General features: G+C 44.8%; 1 protein-coding gene across 1 annotated transcript in view; it reads left to right on the top strand.

Annotated features, from left to right (window-relative positions):
* Positions 1-18,527, top strand: part of STK11 (serine/threonine kinase 11) — a 90,526-nt gene that overhangs the window by 21,017 nt on the left and 50,982 nt on the right. Inside the window, exon 2 of the mRNA XM_082248165.1 lies at positions 6,455-6,538. Coding sequence (XP_082104291.1) covers positions 6,455-6,538 — 84 coding nt within the window. The remainder of the gene's footprint in view (positions 1-6,454; positions 6,539-18,527) is intronic.

The following is an 18,527-nucleotide window of genomic DNA, read 5'->3' as shown; positions in this document are numbered from 1 at the left end:
AGACATTTGAAAATCCTGTAACCAATGCCATCAGTATTCTTTGCAACAATAGGGTTGCAAAGGTATTGAGAGAGCGGTTTGTTTAATCATCATGATAGGTTTCTTGTATGTGTGACACCTTGGTAATGAGACGCCATTTTAATAGGCCATCAGATGTGACCGAACCAGCTGATATTAATTTGCAATGACAAGGTGCAGAATTGCTTTCTAATTACTGATAGATTTCAACAGGTATCTTGGCTTTCCATGCCCTTTTTCACCTCCCTTTCTTCAGGTGTTCAATTTTTTTTTCCTCTGTGTTATTCCATTTTATTCTACATAGCTTAATTTTTGAACTTATTTGTTTGGGTTTCCATGTATGGATTGCATGGGTTGTTACCGACGTGGTGAAAATTTCATGTCAATCGCACCCTTTAGAAATATTTTTACCTAGAAAAATGGTGACGTGTTCAATAATACTTTTGTGTAGTGTGTGTGTGTGTGTGTGTGTTTTCACAATTACGAAGGTATTGCATTCCCTGCAACAGTAAAATCAGTCTGTATATGCAGTAAAGCATGCTTGTTGTACTCACTGTGGAAACTAAGGGGTTAATCCTCTGCATTGTGTAAAAAGGCTGTTTGATGGTGTATGCACAGATTGTCCCCCTGGACAAGTCCGGATATGATACAGTGAGTGGAGTCAGGCTGCGCATACTCCGTTTTGTTCTCTCTTGCTGGAGAGAACATTTCCGGTTTGATCGGAGCTAGTCGGGTCACGTGGTATTGACCTCACACATTTTAGGCATGTATACAGATCCTAGATGACAGCCCAGTCCCTCCCTCTTCTATACCCAGTAACTAAAAAAAGAACACAGTGGGTGGGATGTCACGTCTTAAATTATGAATGATCCGCCTCCCATAAAAGCATGAATACACAGGCAATAGTGGATTTCAAGAGGCAGCCAATCCCATAAACACGAATTCTTCACTGTACATGTTACTGAACTGTTCTATATTACACATGCAGCAATCAGCTATGATGTCCATCCCACCTTGGACCCGACTGCAACCTTACTAACACCCTACCTCCCGTCATCTATATCCTCCTCACACCTGGCACCTCACTACCACCTTGCTAACACCTTACCTCCTGTCCTCCATATCCTCCTCACACCTGGCACCTCACTGCCACCTTGCTAACACCTTACCTCCTGTCATCCATATCCTCCTCACACCTGGCACCTCACTGCCACCTTGCTAACACCTTACCTCCTGTCCTCCATATCCTCCTCACACCTGGCACCTCACTGCCACCTTGCGAACACCTTACCTCCTGTCAGCCATATACTCCTCACACCTGGCACCTCACTGCCACCTTGCGAAGACCGTACCTCCTGTCATCCTTATCACACCTGGAACCTCACTGCCGCCTTGCTAACACCCTACCTCATGTCATCCTTATCACTCCTCACACCCCACTGCTACCTTGCTAACACCCTACTTCCTGTCATCCCCCACCCCATAACCTACCACCAGCTTCCAATCACCTGCATTGACAAAGCAGCCTATTCCAATGTTTAGAGGACAAGGGTCTCTTCCCCACAAATGTGTTGTGGCGGGTAACATGGTCTGGTCTGTGGACAAGGGCAAAATTGAAATAAGGAGCACTGTTCACAATAAAGATACCACCCCAGGTGAACATTAACTGCTGTGTGTGGGCCTCCCCATTCATCTCTATGGCAAACGAATGGATACAAGATACTGTCCTCACATTCAAAAATGTAAATTACATTTAACAAGTAGAAACTGGATTCTGTTTCGAGTTTCAGCATTACTGCAGCTCTTGTTGATAGTGAAGATGTCATTAATAGTTTGTAGCATTCATTGTTGCATTTCTGTCATGCATTCAAATAAGATTGGACGTAAAGCCTAATACTTAAATTCTCCCCTGCAATCATTTATGTGAGCGGAGTTCAGCCTTGTGTTAAATATAAAAAGATCCAATTTTTTTACCTTTTTTATTTTGCAGTATCCAGGGCTGTCACGTGCCTTCAATCCCTCTTCCTGCTGAGTCAAAGTGGAGACACACTATACAACTTATGTTTTTCAATGTCCTTTAGATTTACCTTCAACTGTGTAGTGCAAGGGCCTTCCTGATTGCATACAAATTTAAGTGTTTAGGTTTGACCTCTAAATTATATGGTTTTGGTAAATTTTAAAGGGAAAAAAATCTAAAGAAAAATGTATAGTGTGTATCCAGCTTAGGAGCAGCAAGTGGGTGTGGTTACTGCAAACTAGTGACATCACTTCCAGGGAGGGGCACTGTTCCTGTGTAGCCAATGGGCATATACAGCATGGGAGGAGCTGATCATAGGTTCCCGCCCAGTGTTCTCATCAATAAGGATAAATTGCACACACTTTTTCAAAACAGTGTATGGAATGATTTACCTGGATGTGCGAGGGAGGTTATGTTCACATAATCTATCTTCAGATCAAATACCAATGTTCTGTTTGTTTTTGGTGAACACCTATCCTCCTCTGGACCACAAGAGTTTATTTCTCCCTAATTACTATGGGAGATGTCACAATGAGTCAACCAGAATTCAATGCTTCCTCATTTGTCCTTTTACTTGGCACTTTGGAGTACTGGCATCTATGAGTCTTATCACCTTTCAGAGGGATACTACCATTGCATAGCTATTTGCTTGTCTTCCCTCCTTTTTTGTTTTGTTTCACCAAATATTGAGCTCTTTTTTTTTTCCCATAGCTCCATTTATCCACCATACATGGAATCACCATTACCATTATTATTTTTGATTCCTGTGATTGTTGGATATTCTATATATTGATGTATACAGGGGCTTCCTTAATCATTTCCCTCAAACCGAAGTACCTGTACGTCGGCCTGCAGATGTGGTTGTATCGGGGTGAGGCCTGCAGCTGCAGGCATCAACCTGCTACCGGTTTTTAGAGCCGGCGGTTGGCTTTCAGGAGAAAACAGCCAATGCAGCTCAGCAGCCATTCGGCTGTTATCCCAGCAAGCAGGAAGGGATGCCCCTCCCACCGCCTTCCATGGCTGTTCCTGGGTGTCCCCTCCCATCTGGCGACCCAAGAAACCAGCCATCTGCTGGCTGGTCCGAGTCCATAAAGAGTACCTGTCACTGCCTATTACTGTAACAAGGGATGTTTACATTCCTTGTTACAGCAATAAAAGTAATCGGATATTTTTATTAATCACACGTGAGGTATCGATGCGATCGTCGGAGCAAGAGCAAAATTTCTAAAAAAAGACCTCTGTAACTCTAAACTGGTAACCGTTAAAAATGTTTTAATGCGTCGCTTATGGAGATTTTTAAATACCGTAGTTTGTTGTCATTCCACGAGTGTGTGCAATTTTAAACTGTAACATGTTAGGTATCTATTTACTGTGACATCTTTCACAATATACAAAAAAATTGGGCCAACTTTACTGTTTAGTGTTTTTTTTTTTTTTTTAACATTCCTTTAAATTTATTTTTTCGGGAAAAAAAAAATGCGTTTGAAGGACCATTGCGCAAATATCGCGTGACAAAAAATATTGCAACAACCACCATTTTATTCTCCAGAGTCTTTGCTAAAAAAAAAAAAAATATAATATATAATATATTTATTTATTTGGGGGTTCTAAGTAATTTTCTAGCAAAAAATACTTATTTTTAACTTGTAAACAACATGTCAGAAATAGGCTTGGTCCTTAAGTGGTTAAACAGTAAATTTATTGAGAGGTGGATGCATGTTTTTAGGTTTGTAGGATGTGAGTCTTGGTACCAATTTTAATGCATGACACAATTTGCACATATTCACTTTTTTGTGATACATTTTTGATTCATTAAATTAAATAGCCATTCATTACCTTCCATTGAGTATTGAGATATAGAGAGATAGAGAGAGAGATAGATATATATAATCGTATCTCACAAAAGTGAGTACACCCCTCACATTTTTGTAAATATTTTATTTTAACTTTTCATGTGACACTGGAAAAAATGACACTTTGCTACAATGTAAAGCAGTGAGTGTACAGCTTGTATAACAATGTAAATTTCCTGTCCCCTCAAAATAACTCAACACACAGTCAATAATGTCTAAACCTCTGGCAACAAAAGTGAGTACACCCCTAAGTGAAAATGTCCAAATTAAACCCAATTAGCCATTTTCCCTCCCCGGTGTCATGTGACTCATTAGTGTTACAAGGTCTCGGGTGTGAATGGGGAGCAGGTGTGTTAAATTTGGTGTTATCACTCTCACTTGATCTTTGACCTCATGGCAAAGAACTCTCCAAGGATCTGAAAAAAGATGCATACTTTTGCAGGTATAGCTATGTAAAACATTACAAATAAGTGCATATACGGTTTAATATCCAGTAATATACTGCCTCACCCTGCTCTGCACATGGTCAGTTGCTGTTTCTTTTAGGCATTGAGCTAAAAAAACAGAACCACTGGAGGCCGATCCCCTGACAGCCTAAAAATTTACTGCTGTTCAGGGGCTCTGGGCTTCAGCAAAATGGCAGCTTCCTGCAAGAATAAACCGGAATAATGCTGGAAGCAATTTAAAGCACACAATTATTTTGGTGCCATAAGTACCAAGGTTTTAAAATTTGACCAATCAATCCTTCAGTCACCTCGTGTTGCTACAGAAAATAGTTTTTGTGGCCGGAAATCTTCTTTTCTTTCTGGGAATTTTCCTTGTGCTCAAGCGCATTTGTTTTGTTTTTCAATTATTTCTCATACGATTCTCCCATCATTTAATTAGAAATTTTTTTTTGTTTTTTCAAAAATTTCCAACATGCCCGATAACTCAAGTTTGATGGCCGCACAGAAGTCAATTGTTGCTGCAGCCCACTAATGGTGCGAAATTGAAAAGAAAATTCTTATGCTGGCCATATACCATACAAAAAGTAGTTTGAACTCCTTTTCGATTAACTAATACTCGGCCATGATAGCAAACTATTTTACCATCATGTAATGATGGAATTTTGATTGATCGTTCAAAGGACATCCATTTTTCATTCATTTTGTCACATATGCTTAGTGCAAACAGTTCATACGAGAAACGCATTAAAGTATAACTAAAGGCATAACTTTTTTGGCTAGAGGGGAGATGGATTAGAACACCTATCAGTTTTTATCGCTGTCTGTGCCCCCGTTGGGGAGATTTACCCTCTCTATATGTCCTGTTTACCATTATCATTAAAAGCGATGGTAAAAAAATCCCAAATTTTGGGTTGTCCCTTTTTAAAAAGCAATAGAGGGGAAATCTTCCAAAGGGGACACTAGTTCTGGTGACCTGGGGTTCCCCAAGAGATTCCTTAAAAGGGAAATTCCACCTAAAACAAAAAAAAAAAATACATAAAAATACCCCCGGGACAGTCAGGGCTAGTGCATTCCACAATGGATAGCCTCTGAACTGTCCCAGGTTGCACTTACCTTTTAGAAGAAATACTTACCTTGAAAATGTATTGTCCAGCGCTGCCATCTAAGGTGTGGGCAGCTGAAGCCAGCGTGATCCTCTTCTGCGTCCTCTTCGGTCCCATGATGCACTGCACCGGCCCTGCCGTCACTTCTGGGGCTGCAGCGTCATCCCTGCACAGCTTCTGGGCATGCCCAGAAGCTGTTTAGCAAGGTATGACGTGCCTGCACCGGAACTGACGTCGGGGCCGGTGCAGGCGCATTGATTCCTGGGAGCGATGACGTTCAGCTCCCAGGAATCCTTGCAAGCCAGGAAGTGACGACGGGCCGTGGCCGCAGAGGGAGGAAGAGGAAGTAAGGCGAGTATATTCTCTTCTAAAACAAGGTAAGTAAAAAAAAAAAATAAACAAAAATTGCGATTATCCATTTGTTTTTCAGGTGACCCTGGAGCAAGAAGATTGACTGAAGTTAAATTTTAGGGTGGAACTCCACTTTAAATTTGCAGGCATTTCCTCTCACTTCCTGTTTGGCTATGGGACAGGAAGGTAAATCTCGCCAATGGGACACAGATGACAAAAATAAACCTTACAGGGCTTATAAACCCTGCCTTACTCTATCCAAAATGGGTAAAAAAAAAAGTTTTGCCTGTAGTTCTACTTTCACCTTTCAATTTATCGATTATTCAGCAGAAATTTTCCAAACTTGTTCTTTTTTGCTCCAAAACATCCCCACCGATTTCCGTTTTGTGCCCAATTATTAGCTAAAAAACCAACGAACTGTCCAAATGACAGATTTTCAAACAATTGTTCATCTAGTGTGTGGGCACCATTTGTTACCTGTAGAGGTACCTTCCCAAATCTAAAGAAGGCCCTTTAAAATTTGGATCTTTTCTCGTGTATAAAAGGTGTTAACAATCATAACTTCCTGCTGTCTTTTGTATGTTTTAACATCCTGTTTCTCTTGTGTGTTTTTCTTCTATCTAATATGGTAATACTGCTAGTTCTTCCCTTTTTTTTTTTTTTCAGAGAAATTCAGCTACTGAGGCGCTTGAGGCATCGCAATGTGATCCAGCTGGTAGATGTTTTATACAATGAAGAAAAGCAAAAGATATATCCTTCTCGTGTCAGTTTCCTGTTGATAATGAAATTGGTGAAAGCTTATGTTTGTGGTTTCTTTCCTTGTAAAAGCAATTTAGGTTTGTCTAGCAGCTCAACTGGAGAATGGCTATTTTAATGATTTGATAGACTTTTTTTGTCTCAAGAAAACTGACCAAGAATGGCCATAGAATGGACAAATATATATCCCTGGTAATATCAGACAGATGGACATGCTTGTTCTCTGACTGCTCTGCTGTTATGCCTGGTACACACAATTTTTTTTTTTTTTTTTTTCGACCCATTTGGTTTAAAGTGGTTGTATACCCCCCCTGTAATGCTTGCACCTATAGGCAGTGTTGGGGTAGTTACTCAAAAAATGTAACTAGTTACTTCTGTAAATTGTAACGAGATTACTTTACTAGTTACTGTATTTGAAAAGTAACTTCATTACTTATTACTTTACCTTCCTCTTTCTTAATTGACCGTGTAGAAGAAGATGCATGACACTCTTTCTGCATAGAGTTTATTGTATAAACACAGGCTTTGGGAAACATGAGAAGAAAACCTGAAAAAACAGAATAAAACATAAAGTGCAACAAAAAGTCATAAACTTCATCCCTCTCTATTCTTCGAAATAACGATTGTATCGCACGGCTTGGGTAACGCAGGAAAGCGCGTTCCTATAGCCTAGTAAAGTAGTGTAGTTACCTCCTATAGCCTAGTAAAGTAGTGTAGTTACCTCCTTTAGCCTAGTAAAGTAGTGTAGTTACCTCCTTTAGCCTAGTAAAGTAGTGTAGTTACCTCCTATAGCCTAGTAAAGTAGTGTAGTTACCTCCTATAGCCTAGTAAAGTAGTGTAGTTACCAATATTAGTATTGTAACTAGTTACGTTACTTCGTTACCAAAAAAAGTAATGTAGTTACTGTAATCCGTTACTTTGTAACTCGTTACCCCCAACACTGCCTATAGGTAAGCTAATAACAATGTTTCTCTTACGTCCTCCGACAGTCGCCGCCACTTCATAATCTTCACTAATGGGGTAATTGACCTTTGCTCCGCAGGAGTAGCTAGGCAACAAGATTTGTTAATATCAAAGCTTTTAGCATATCACACCCCTAGGGGGTGATCCCCTCAGTCAATACCTCCCTGCTTCCTGCATTCTCAACTCAGTTTCTAATGCCTAGCTTAGGAGTAGCTGGCTGATCCTGTGCTGGGGCTTTCAGTCTCAGCCTTCTATCCTCTTTTTGATTTTATTTTGAGTATTTTTCTCTTTCTTTTACTTAGCTGTTCTTTTTCTCAGCATTAGTTTAGTTTCTTCGGATGAAGATGATCATGCGGAGCTGGGTCTCGGACTGGCCACCCTGGATCCCAGGGTTCAGGGCCAGGGGCTTCCCAGCCTGCCATCGAGCGTTCAGCTCAGGTTTCCCTGGCATATTGAACGACCCATCCCTGTTCGCTGCAGGGATGCTGCCTGTGAGGTGGCTACCTCACCGGACGCCATTTGCGGTTTCGCACAGCAGTTCCACTGCATCCTGGCTGCGACACTCCCTGTCCTCAAGGCAGCGGTTTGGTCGCTGGAGAAGGCTCCCCACGCCATCCGGACTGGTAAGTGCAATTCTATGTAGGGACCTGTCTGTTTTTGGGTGTCAGTCTGTGACTGTGTGACCCTGCATGTCTGTGTATGTGCTGAGCTCCCTGTCAGATTCCTGTGTGGATTAGCTGCCTTTCTGTGGGCTGCGGGGGGGGGGGGGGGCTCTCCCGCTCTGCTATGTGAGAGTATGGGGCAGACTGGGCTTGGACATGCTGTGCGGCGGCCGCTACTACGGCCCGCCATTTTTTGCAGCAAATTATGGTGACCGGCCCTGGGTGGTACGGCGTTGTGTTTTGGCGCCAAACGCCGCCATTTTGGCGGCGATCGATCATACAGCCAAATGTCTGCGCCATTTTCTCATTGCCTGAAATGCCTCGGCCGAGCGGCCATGTTTGTGTAGCCTGCATAGGCTTTATAGGGCAGTCAGTCATTGCATCACTTCCTTTTGCTCTGGAACAGCGATCGGTGGCAGCAGCCTGTGTGGTCTCTCCAGGTTTTTACCTTTCCTTTTCCTGTATTTCCTTGCTCAGTGTCCTTATCCCTGTGGGGGTCGGTACATACAGTAGTGTGCGGTGGGCTATGCTCGCCGCGGTCTTAAAGGGGCAGTCCTCCTTTTTTCAATTATTGCTGGGGCATGGATTCTCAGGATTGCAAGTTTCCTCCCACCTTGGTGGGGGGCCAAGGGGCTGCTGCATCCCCCGAGGGGGCTGATCTGGCTGCTATTGTGGCGAACTTGGCTTCTCAGGTGCAGATGCTAATGGCTGATCGATCCACAAAACGGCCCAGATTGTCTATTTCCTCTGATTCAGAGGGCGATGGGGCTGCTATGGCTGGAGTGCCCTTCTCAGGGTCTCGCTCATCTCTGGACCTTGGGGGGGGTCTGAGGGGGAGGCTGAGGTAGAAGGGGTTGATAATTCTCCCCCTGGCTCGCCTGAAGAGCTTGCACTCATGGATGAGTTGGTTGCTTCTATCAAGGAAACACTGCGTTTGCAGGATGAACCATGTCCTCCTGCTTTGATGTCCTCTTATGGGACGCAAAGGAAACGCAAAACAGCGCAGGTTTTTCCCTGCCCTGCGGAATTTCAGCGCGCTGTTTATGAGCAATGGCGCAATTTAAAGAAGCCCTTTACTGTGCCAAGTAAGTTCAAGCTGCGTTATCCATTTACACCCACCACTGATGAGCGTTGGTGTGTGCCGCCTCAGGTGGATCACGCGCTGGCGGTTTTAAATAAATCTACTGCGATCCCTGCTGAGGATACCCCGGTGTTCCGGGACCCTACGGACAGCAGATTGGAGTCTCTTGCCCGTCATGCTTATACGGTTGCTGGTTCTATGCTGAAGCCTATTTTTGCTTCCATTTTGGCAGCTCAGGCTATTGCGGATTGGGCGCAGGTGCTCAGGCGCACCCTGGTGGCTGACTCTGCTCCACCGACAACATTGGCTATGGTGGATCAAATTCATCAGGGTGTCATGTATTTGTGTGATGCGGACTTGGATTTAGTCCCTTTGGCTGCACGCCTCTCAAGTGTGGCGGTATTGAACCGTCGCCTGATATGGCTGAAATGTTGGTCGGTTGACCAATCATCTCGCAAGACTTTAGCTAATTTGCCCTACGCAGGATCTCGCCTTTTTGGCGAGTCTTTGGATACTCTGATAAAGGGAATTTCCGGGGGTAAGAGCACTCTCTTACCCCAAACTCACAAGAATAAGAAGAATACCTTGTTTAGGCCCTCTCAGGGGTCCTTTCGTGCCTTTCGGTCGCAAGATAGGGGCAAGCCCTTCAAGGGCCAAGGCTCCCAGAAGAAGCCGTGGGCAGGTAAGCAGAAGTCCGGCCAGTCCGGGTCCGCTGCCCATACCAATTCGGCCTGAAGGGGCGCCCTCACCCGGTTCTGGGGTGGGGGGACGTTTGCTCGGTTTTCTTCAACCCTGGCTGGCCCGCATTCGGGACAGGTGGGTTAAGGAAATCGTTCGATCTGGATACAAGATCGAGTTTCTCTCTCGGCCGGCGAGCAGATTTTTTCCCTCAAATCTTCAGCTGTTTCCGGAGCGCTTGCAGGATCTGCACCTGGCGGTGCGGGACCTGCGGGCACAGGGAGTGGTGGTTCCGGTGCCTCATCGGGACAGATTTTGGGGGTTCTATTCCAATCTGTTCACTGTGCCCAGAAAGGAGGGCAAGGTACGTCCGATTTTGGACTTAAAAGCTCTGAACCGCTTTGTGCGGGTTCGCAAGTTCCGCATGAAATCCTTGCGCTCGGTGGTGGCTGCCCTGGTTCCGGGGGAATCCATGGCCTCCATCGACTTGAAGGATGCGTACCTTCACATCCCCATTTTCGAGGGTCACCAGAGGTACCTTCGATTCCCCATTGCGGAGGATCATTACCAATTCATGGCGTTACCCTTTGGTCTCGCTTCGGCTCCGCGGGTGTTCACCAAGGTGCTTGCGCCGGTCCTGGCTTTATTGAGAGCCCAGGGCATCTCTGTCTTGGGGTATCTGGATCTGGGATTGATGGTCTCGGCTTTCGAGGCGATTCCCTTCGCCCAGTTTCACACGAGGGATCTTCAGGCGGAGATCCTGGCCAAGTGGGACGGGCGTCCGCAATCTCTGGATCTGCGGATTTCGTTGAGCCGCCTCACCCGAAGGGGTCTTTTGTGGTGGCTCCAGTCCCCGGCGGTGTCGGGGGGCAAGTCCTTTCGTCCTTTGTCGTGGACGGTGATCACCACGGATGCCAGCCTGTCGGGCTGGGGTGGTGTTCTGGGCGTTCTGTCCGCCCAGGGAACTTGGTCGGAGGAGGAATCCTCCCTTCCGATCAACATTCTGGAATTGCGAGCGATAAATCTCTGCCTTCTGCGTTGGACGGACAGGCTTCAGGGCCGTCCGGTTCGGGTGCAGACGGACAATGCCACAGCGGTGGCCTACATCAACCACCAAGGGGGCACCAGGAGTGCCCGAGCGGCTCGGGAAGTAGCCGACATTCTGCCTTGGGCCGAGACGTACGTCCCGGCGATCTCTGCAGTTCACATTCCGGGGGTGGAGAACTGGCAGGCGGATTATCTGAGTCGCCAGACCCTGGACCAGGGGGAATGGTCCCTTCACCCGGATGTCTTTCAGTTGTTGTGCGCGAAGTGGGGTTCCCCAGATGTGGACCTGTTTGCGTCTCGTCTAAACAACAAGGTGGAAAGGTTCGTGCAAGGACGCGCGATCCTCAGGCAGACGCCTCGGACGCGTTAGTGGCACCCTGGCATCAGTATCGTCTGATGTATGCCTTTCCACCGATTCAGCTGCTGTCCAGGCTCCTTCGCCGGTTGGCCTCGGAACCGCACGCGGTGATTCTGGTGGCGCCAGACTGGCCTCGCCGGTCTTGGTACGCAGACCTCGTGAATCTGGCGGTCGACGCTCCGTGGCGTCTGCCTCTTCGAGAAGATCTCCTGTCTCAAGGACCGATATTCCATCCTGCTTTACAGTTGCTGGCTTTAACGGCCTGGCTGTTGAAAGCCAGGTCCTGAAGGATAGGGGTCTCTCCCCTGAGGTCATTCCCATTTTGATCAAGGCTAGAAAAGCCTCTTCGGGGAAGATTTACTACCGTACTTGGAAGGCGTATTTTGCCTGGTGTGAGTCCAGGGGGTATTCCCCTCGCTCGTACTCGGTATCGAGAGTGTTGGCTTTCCTTCAAACGGGCGTGGACCAGCGTTTGGCGTTGGCCACGATTAAGGGTCAGATTTCTGCGCTGGCTGTTCTCTTTCAACGCCCTGTGGCGTCTAATTCTTTGGTTAGCACCTTTGTTCAAGGGGTGCGACACTTGGCCCCTCCTCGGAGGGACCCTTTACCTCCATGGGTCTTGAACCTTGTTCTGTCCGTGTTGCAGCATGCTCCTTTTGAGAAGATCAGGGAGATCTCGTTGTCTCTGTTGTCCAGGAAGGTTGCCTTTTTGGTGGCGATCACTTCGGCTCGCAGGGTATCGGAGCTGGCGGCCTTGTCCTGCAGCTCTCCCTACTTGGTGATTCACTTGGATAAGGTGGTCTTACGACCTAACCCTTCTTTTCTTCCGAAGAGGATCTCGGAATTTCACCTCAATGAGGACATTGTCTTGCCTTCGCTTTGCGCGAAGCCTAAGCATCCAAAGGGGGTGGCTTTGCATGCCTTGGATGTTGTCCGGGGGATCAGAGTTTACCTGTCATCGACAAAATCCTTTCGCTAGTCGGATTCTCTATTTGTCCTTCCAGAGGGTCCTCAGAAGGGCATGGCGGCGTCGGCTGCGACCATCGCCAAATGGATCAGACAGACCATTGTGCAAGCCTATGCTTTGAAGGGGAAGGTTCCTCCTTTCCCTGTGAAGGCGCACTCTACCAGGTCTCTGAGCACGTCTTGGGCCTATCGTCATCAGGCTTCTGTGGCCCAGGTGTGTAAGGCGGCGACTTGGTCGTCCGTTCACACCTTCTCAAAATTTTACAAGGTGGATGTTCAGGCATCGGCAGATGCTTCCTTTGGCCGTAAAGTTCTTAGTGCGGCAGTGCCTTAGGGTCCCTTGTTTGGGTCCTTGGCTGTTGGGGGTGTGTTTACCCCTAGGTTACTTGTTCTTCCTGGGTTGTTGCTCCTGTTGAGCACATTTTTCCTGTTGCCCAGTTGGTTCTCTTACTTTGGTAAGGTTCTTTTTTCTGTGGGTACTGCGTTGCTTTAGGCGCGGCTGCGTTTTTCCCACCCCTCATGTCTACACTGCTCTGGGACGTCCCCATTAGTGAAGATTATGAAGTGGCGGCGACTGTCGGAGGACGTAAGAGAAAACGGAATTTTTGTAAAATCTTACCGTAAAATTCCTTTCTCTGAGTCCTCCGACAGTCGCCGCCCCGCCCCTCTTTTGGGGTTTGTTTATGTACTCTACTGCTATGCTACTGAAACTGAGTTGAGAATGCAGGAAGCAGGGAGGTATTGACTGAGGGGACCACCCCCTAGGGGTGTGATATGCTAAAAGCTTTGATATTAACAAATCTTGTTGCCTAGCTACTCCTGCGGAGCAAAGGTCAATTACCCCATTAGTGAAGATTATGAAGTGGCGGCGACTGTCGAAGGACTCAGAGAAAGGAATTTTACGGTAAGATTTTACAAAAATTCAGTTTTTCCCTTTTAGGTACTGTAAATATCTCCTAAACTTGCACCGTTTAGGAGAGTGATGGCGAACCTTGACACCCCAGATGTTTTGGAACTACATTTCCCATGCACCACGGGAAATGTAGTTCCAAAACATCTGGGGTGTCAAGGTTCGCCATCACTGGTTTAGGGGCTATTTACAGTGCATGCAGCCAATGCTGTCATAAGGAACGGCTGCCCGTGCCAATTCTTCAGAGCCCTGTGCTGTGACTGGCCGCTCCTGCACGCATTCACAGCCAGAGTCCACAGACCCAGAAGGAAGACAGGCGAAAATGGATGCGGCCTCCAGCGGGGACGACGTGGGCTTCATTTGCAGGTAAGTGTCACATAATTGGAATCAGAGGGAGGGATAGGTGGCGCTGTCTAAAAAGGAACTGTTGGTGTATCCAAGTAAACCACTAATGTGTAAGGCTCTAAAGTAAGCATTAGACCAGAAAGGAGGTGTTTGTAACCAATAGGGAATCCTATATGTGTCTATATTCTAGGGAATCCTATATGGGTCTATATTCTAGGGAATCCTATATGTGTCTATATTCCAATGAATTAAAGTGCTCTAGTGATACGTAATAGATAAAGAATCAAACGATAATCTCCTAGAACTATATTAAACCAAGGTGGTATATAAAGTGCTCTATGTGCTAAGCGCATACAGTGAACTCAAAAAATATATCAATATAATAAATTGTGCCAAATGGGAAAGAGAAAAAAACGAATGTACATAAAAAAAATAAAAATAAAACCCAGTCTATAGTTGTGAACCATGCAAAACCACAATGTGTTGCTCTTCAAACCAATGAATAAATAAGTCCATAAAAAGGTGATAAAGTGCAGAAGTTGGTCTGTGAACGCATTGTGTTCCGGACACAACGCCTGCCTTTACCACATACGCTGCCTTACTTTGTAAGTACAAACAACCTTTACTTCTTTGGCATAAAATGTATTTTTTGGATTCACACTGAGATATTTTTCCCATCCCCATTTACCTGTAATGATATGCCTTGGAATCGAGCATATTAGGATATTGTGGTGTTTGTGGCACTTGTTTGGGGTTTCTATATTCTGCCCCCCCCTGCTCCCATGACTGGGCATGTAGAGGAGGAGAGGAAATGTACAGCTTTTTGATTGCTAATCCCTATGACCCCTGCAGGAGGGGTTCCATATTCTGGTAAGTGTGGGTTTTGGCATGATTGTATCCACCTTCACGGTTGACCACTGGAGATTGCAATTTGCATCAACTTCTGCACTTTATCACCTTTTTATGGACTTATTTATTTATTGGTTTGAAGAGCAACACATTGTGGTTTTGCATGATTCACACCTATACACTGTTTGTTTTTTTATAATATTTTTTTTTCCTATTTGCCACAAGTCACTTTATATTTCTATATTTTTTGAACTCACTGTTTGCACTTTACACATAGAGCACTTTATATACCACTTTGGTTTAATATAGATTTTGTGAGATTGTTTATTGATTCTTCATTTATTACGTGTCACCAGAGCACTTGAATTCATTGATTTTCACAATATAGACCCATATCGGATTCCCTATTGGTTACAAATGCCTCCTTTCTGGTCTAATACTTACTTTAGATCCTTACACATTAGTGGTTTACTTGGATACACCCACAGTTCTTTATAGGCAGCGCCACCTATCCCTCCCTCTGACTTCTAGCTTCATATTCCTTCATTGGCATATGTGATGTAGCCTGCAGCCTGTTATATATATCCTAGCATGGAAATTATCCTTCCCAAGTGTCACATGATGTGCTAGTATGCGTTGCATACTAGCACATTATTCATTTACTTTGCAGGTAACCAAAATATATATATATATATATATATATATATATATATATATATATATATATATATATATATATATATATATATATTTTTTTTTTTTTTTTTCAGGCTTTACTTCTCTTTAACAAAAAAAGGGTCGAAGCTGCTGTACTAATTATCCAATGTTAGTACAGCGATCTCCCCTGATGTTCTATTGTGTTCTAACCGTTCTCCCCTCCAGAACACTCTGATCAGAGCTCTCCGCCATTGGCTGAGAGCGCTGATCTGGAGTCGGCCGGCTGTTGTTTTTCCAGAATGCATGTCAGACAGAAGCCAGCCAAACCACCGGCTTCTGTCAGACAGACCGACCTACACATGGGCCGAATGTAACCATTTTTCTTTTTTATGAACTGGCTGGTCTCCTGACATTCGGCCTGTTTGTATGGAACTTTAAGAACTGCTCCTCCTTTCTTCTTCTATCAGGCATTAATAGGGGTGCCTGTATGATGTATTAACCAGAAGGAAGGATAGAACTTGCACAGACTTTGGAATGCCTTTTGTCTTTGATTTGAAGATGTCTTCTTTTCCACCCCAAGGGTGCAGAGTTATTGCAAGCATTCCTCTTGATTTGAGCATTACACAATCAGCTTTTCCAATTGGAAATGTACTAGCCTGAGGTTACTAAGGCCTGTTTCACACGGGCTTCAGCCTGTATAAGAGCGATGTGAACCAGCAAGCTTTTACAATGCATTTGCAGACCATTAAGCAAGCTTTTTTGAATCTTTTAAACTTTAGTTTCAGTTTGAAAATGTCATACACCGATCGTAAAGGGAGTGCTGATTGTCACCTAACTGCTGCTAGCAGGCTTCAGCACCACTGAAATTTGTTGAAAGCCTGCTAGCAGCTTGTTTAAAGTGATAGTCAGCACTCCCTTTAAGATCGGTGGACAACCTTTTTAAACAGGAGTTGAAGGGCGCTTTAAAACCTAGGGAAAAAGGATCGATGCGTGCCAAAAGCTATGCAAAACTTGCTGAAAGTTCCATAAAAGCTTACTGTTCACACTGCTATTATACAAGCTGAAACTGTTCTTCCTGGAATGCACTGCAGTGGTGTGAACGTTGTCATTAAAATCTGTGTAACCTACTGTCCATGCGATTTTGTTGCAGAAAAAAAAATGCACTGGACTGCATGTGGTGTGAACCAGCCCTTAGTCTCTAGTGAGTTCACTCCCTCACAGCTGAACCACCCCACATTCCTTCACAGACGTGTGGCTTTCTCAATGTTGCTTTATCAAGACTACCTTGCATGTGTTTTAATCCCTTCAGGGCCAAACTCCCTGGATTTGGAACTTGGAGAGTTTTTCCCATCCAGAGTCTCTGAACCAAATTCCGGGTCTCAAAAAGGGACTTGCCAATTGTGAGAACTGTAAATCGCCCCTCTTCTCTCCACCTGGACTATCCCAGAACCTCTTACCCTGCATAATGAGTACTACAAAAATGCACATAGGTTATCCCCTTAAAGGGACACAGCCCAAAAAATAGGGAAACGGATCTCCCTTTCAGGACCCATTCCTGGTGTCCTATACAATAGCCATGTAAAAAAAAAAAAAAACACTTCATATTCCTGATATGTGCCTGCTGTATCATGTACTTGTATGAGAAAGTATCCTGTTCTCTTTGTATTCCTTCTTTTGTGTTAAATCCCTGGTGTTCCTGTCGGTTCCTTTGCTTTCTTTCAGAAACTGACCACAATAGGCATGAGAGGACAGAGTTGTTTGTGCTGAGAACTCTGCATGCTCTCCAATGATCACGTTTTGTCCTTATCACATTTGACTTGACCTGACACCATGCTTCCCTGCCCATGCCCCCACACAGCCATTCACTGGGAGGACCAGTGTGCTGCTGTCTCTCCTCCCAGTGAATACCTGTGTGGGGGGGAGCACATGTGCTGCTGTTCTCTCTAACATCCTTATGCAGCTGAGAACAGAGGGTATGTGATCACTTATAAAAAAGAGAGAGGAAAAAAGATATTTATAATGTTTCATTTTTTATATCTATACCCAAATGTTTTGCCTTTCATTTCAAACTGTGTGAGTTGTTTTACAAGGTGATGGTTTACATTTACTTTAATTGCATGTTTACAAGGGGCAGCCATATTTCCTTATTACATAAGCAGGCTTCTTCCTGCTCACCCTTTTATCTCACTGATAGGGTCTGTCTGAATAAAACTGTGAACTCTCTTTATTTCTTATGATATAAAATCATAATTCTTATGACATCACCTGCAATTTACCTAGCAGTCAGAGACCAAATCTCTATAGCCTAGGCCAGCCTTTCTTAACCTTTTCAACACAGAGGAACCCTTGAAATGAATTTCTGGTCTCGGGGAACCCCTGCTAAAAATTAAAAATCTTCAACTCGTGACACATTAGTGTGACAGTCAGTGGAAAGAATTTTCCTTACTCTTGTCATCATTAGGAAGATTTACCCCCTTACAGATAGCTAAAAGGAACAATGGGGTCATTGGGAACTTATCTGAGAGGCAGAAATTGCCCATTGCTCAAGGAACCCCTAGCAACCTCAGGAGGAACCCTGGTAGAGAAACCCTAGACTAGGCAGTAGGGAACATGATGGTGCTCAAATAAATCTTTTTCTATTCATGACAAGCAGAAGGTAAGACGTGTATCCTTTTTATTTGGTTTTTGATGGGTCCACCAAAAGTAATCGTTGTGATAAAAATTCATGTCCTACTGTTTTCATGTTGGTTAAAAGTGGACCTTTCACTACAAGCAGCATGCAGATCTGCGCGCTGACAATAAATCATCTTAAATTCATCAGTTTAAAAATTTTTGGCTTTTTACTTTTACTGTTTTTTTTTTTGTACAATTTACTGTTTTTCTACTACCTGGTTTCCTGAAAGCGGATCTCCACTTGTTTTTGTGTTTTATGAAAAGTCGGCAGCTATAAAAATTGTAGCTACTGACTTTTCATAAACACACAATCACCTGTACCTAGATCCAGCGATGTTGCCGCCCGAACAATCAATTCTCTCCCTCTCCTCTCCCCGATGCGGACATTACAACTGTGGGCATACAGCAGGGTGTGCACTGCGCATGTGTGAGCCACACTGTGCATCCTGAATGGACGGGCAATCTTCTGGGACCTGTGACGTCCCAGAAGATTGCAGGAAAGGATGGGGAAAGGAGAACTACCGTTTGGCTCACCTAGGTGATCCAAGGGGAAGTGGCAGCGGGTACCTGTTAAAACTAGGTATCTGCCCCCCCCCCGAAAAAAAACATGCAAAATGTAACCTAGGAGAAGGGGGAGGAGTGCTTTAAAGTAGAATTTCCCCTTTTTGGGTTGAGCTCCACTTTAAGGCACTGGTAACATCACCTTGGACTTACAGCTGTGTCCTGGGAAGTTCCTGTCACATTTTCCAGGAGGCAGCCCCAGAGTTCTAGGTAGGGTTCCAGGAAGTAAAGGG

This window comes from Pelophylax lessonae, assembly GCF_965119305.1.
Source record: "Pelophylax lessonae genome assembly, chromosome: 1".
NCBI lineage: Eukaryota > Metazoa > Chordata > Amphibia > Anura > Ranidae > Pelophylax > Pelophylax lessonae.
The sequence above is the reverse complement of the archived record's forward strand: the minus strand, read 5'-3'. Positions and strand labels throughout refer to the sequence as shown.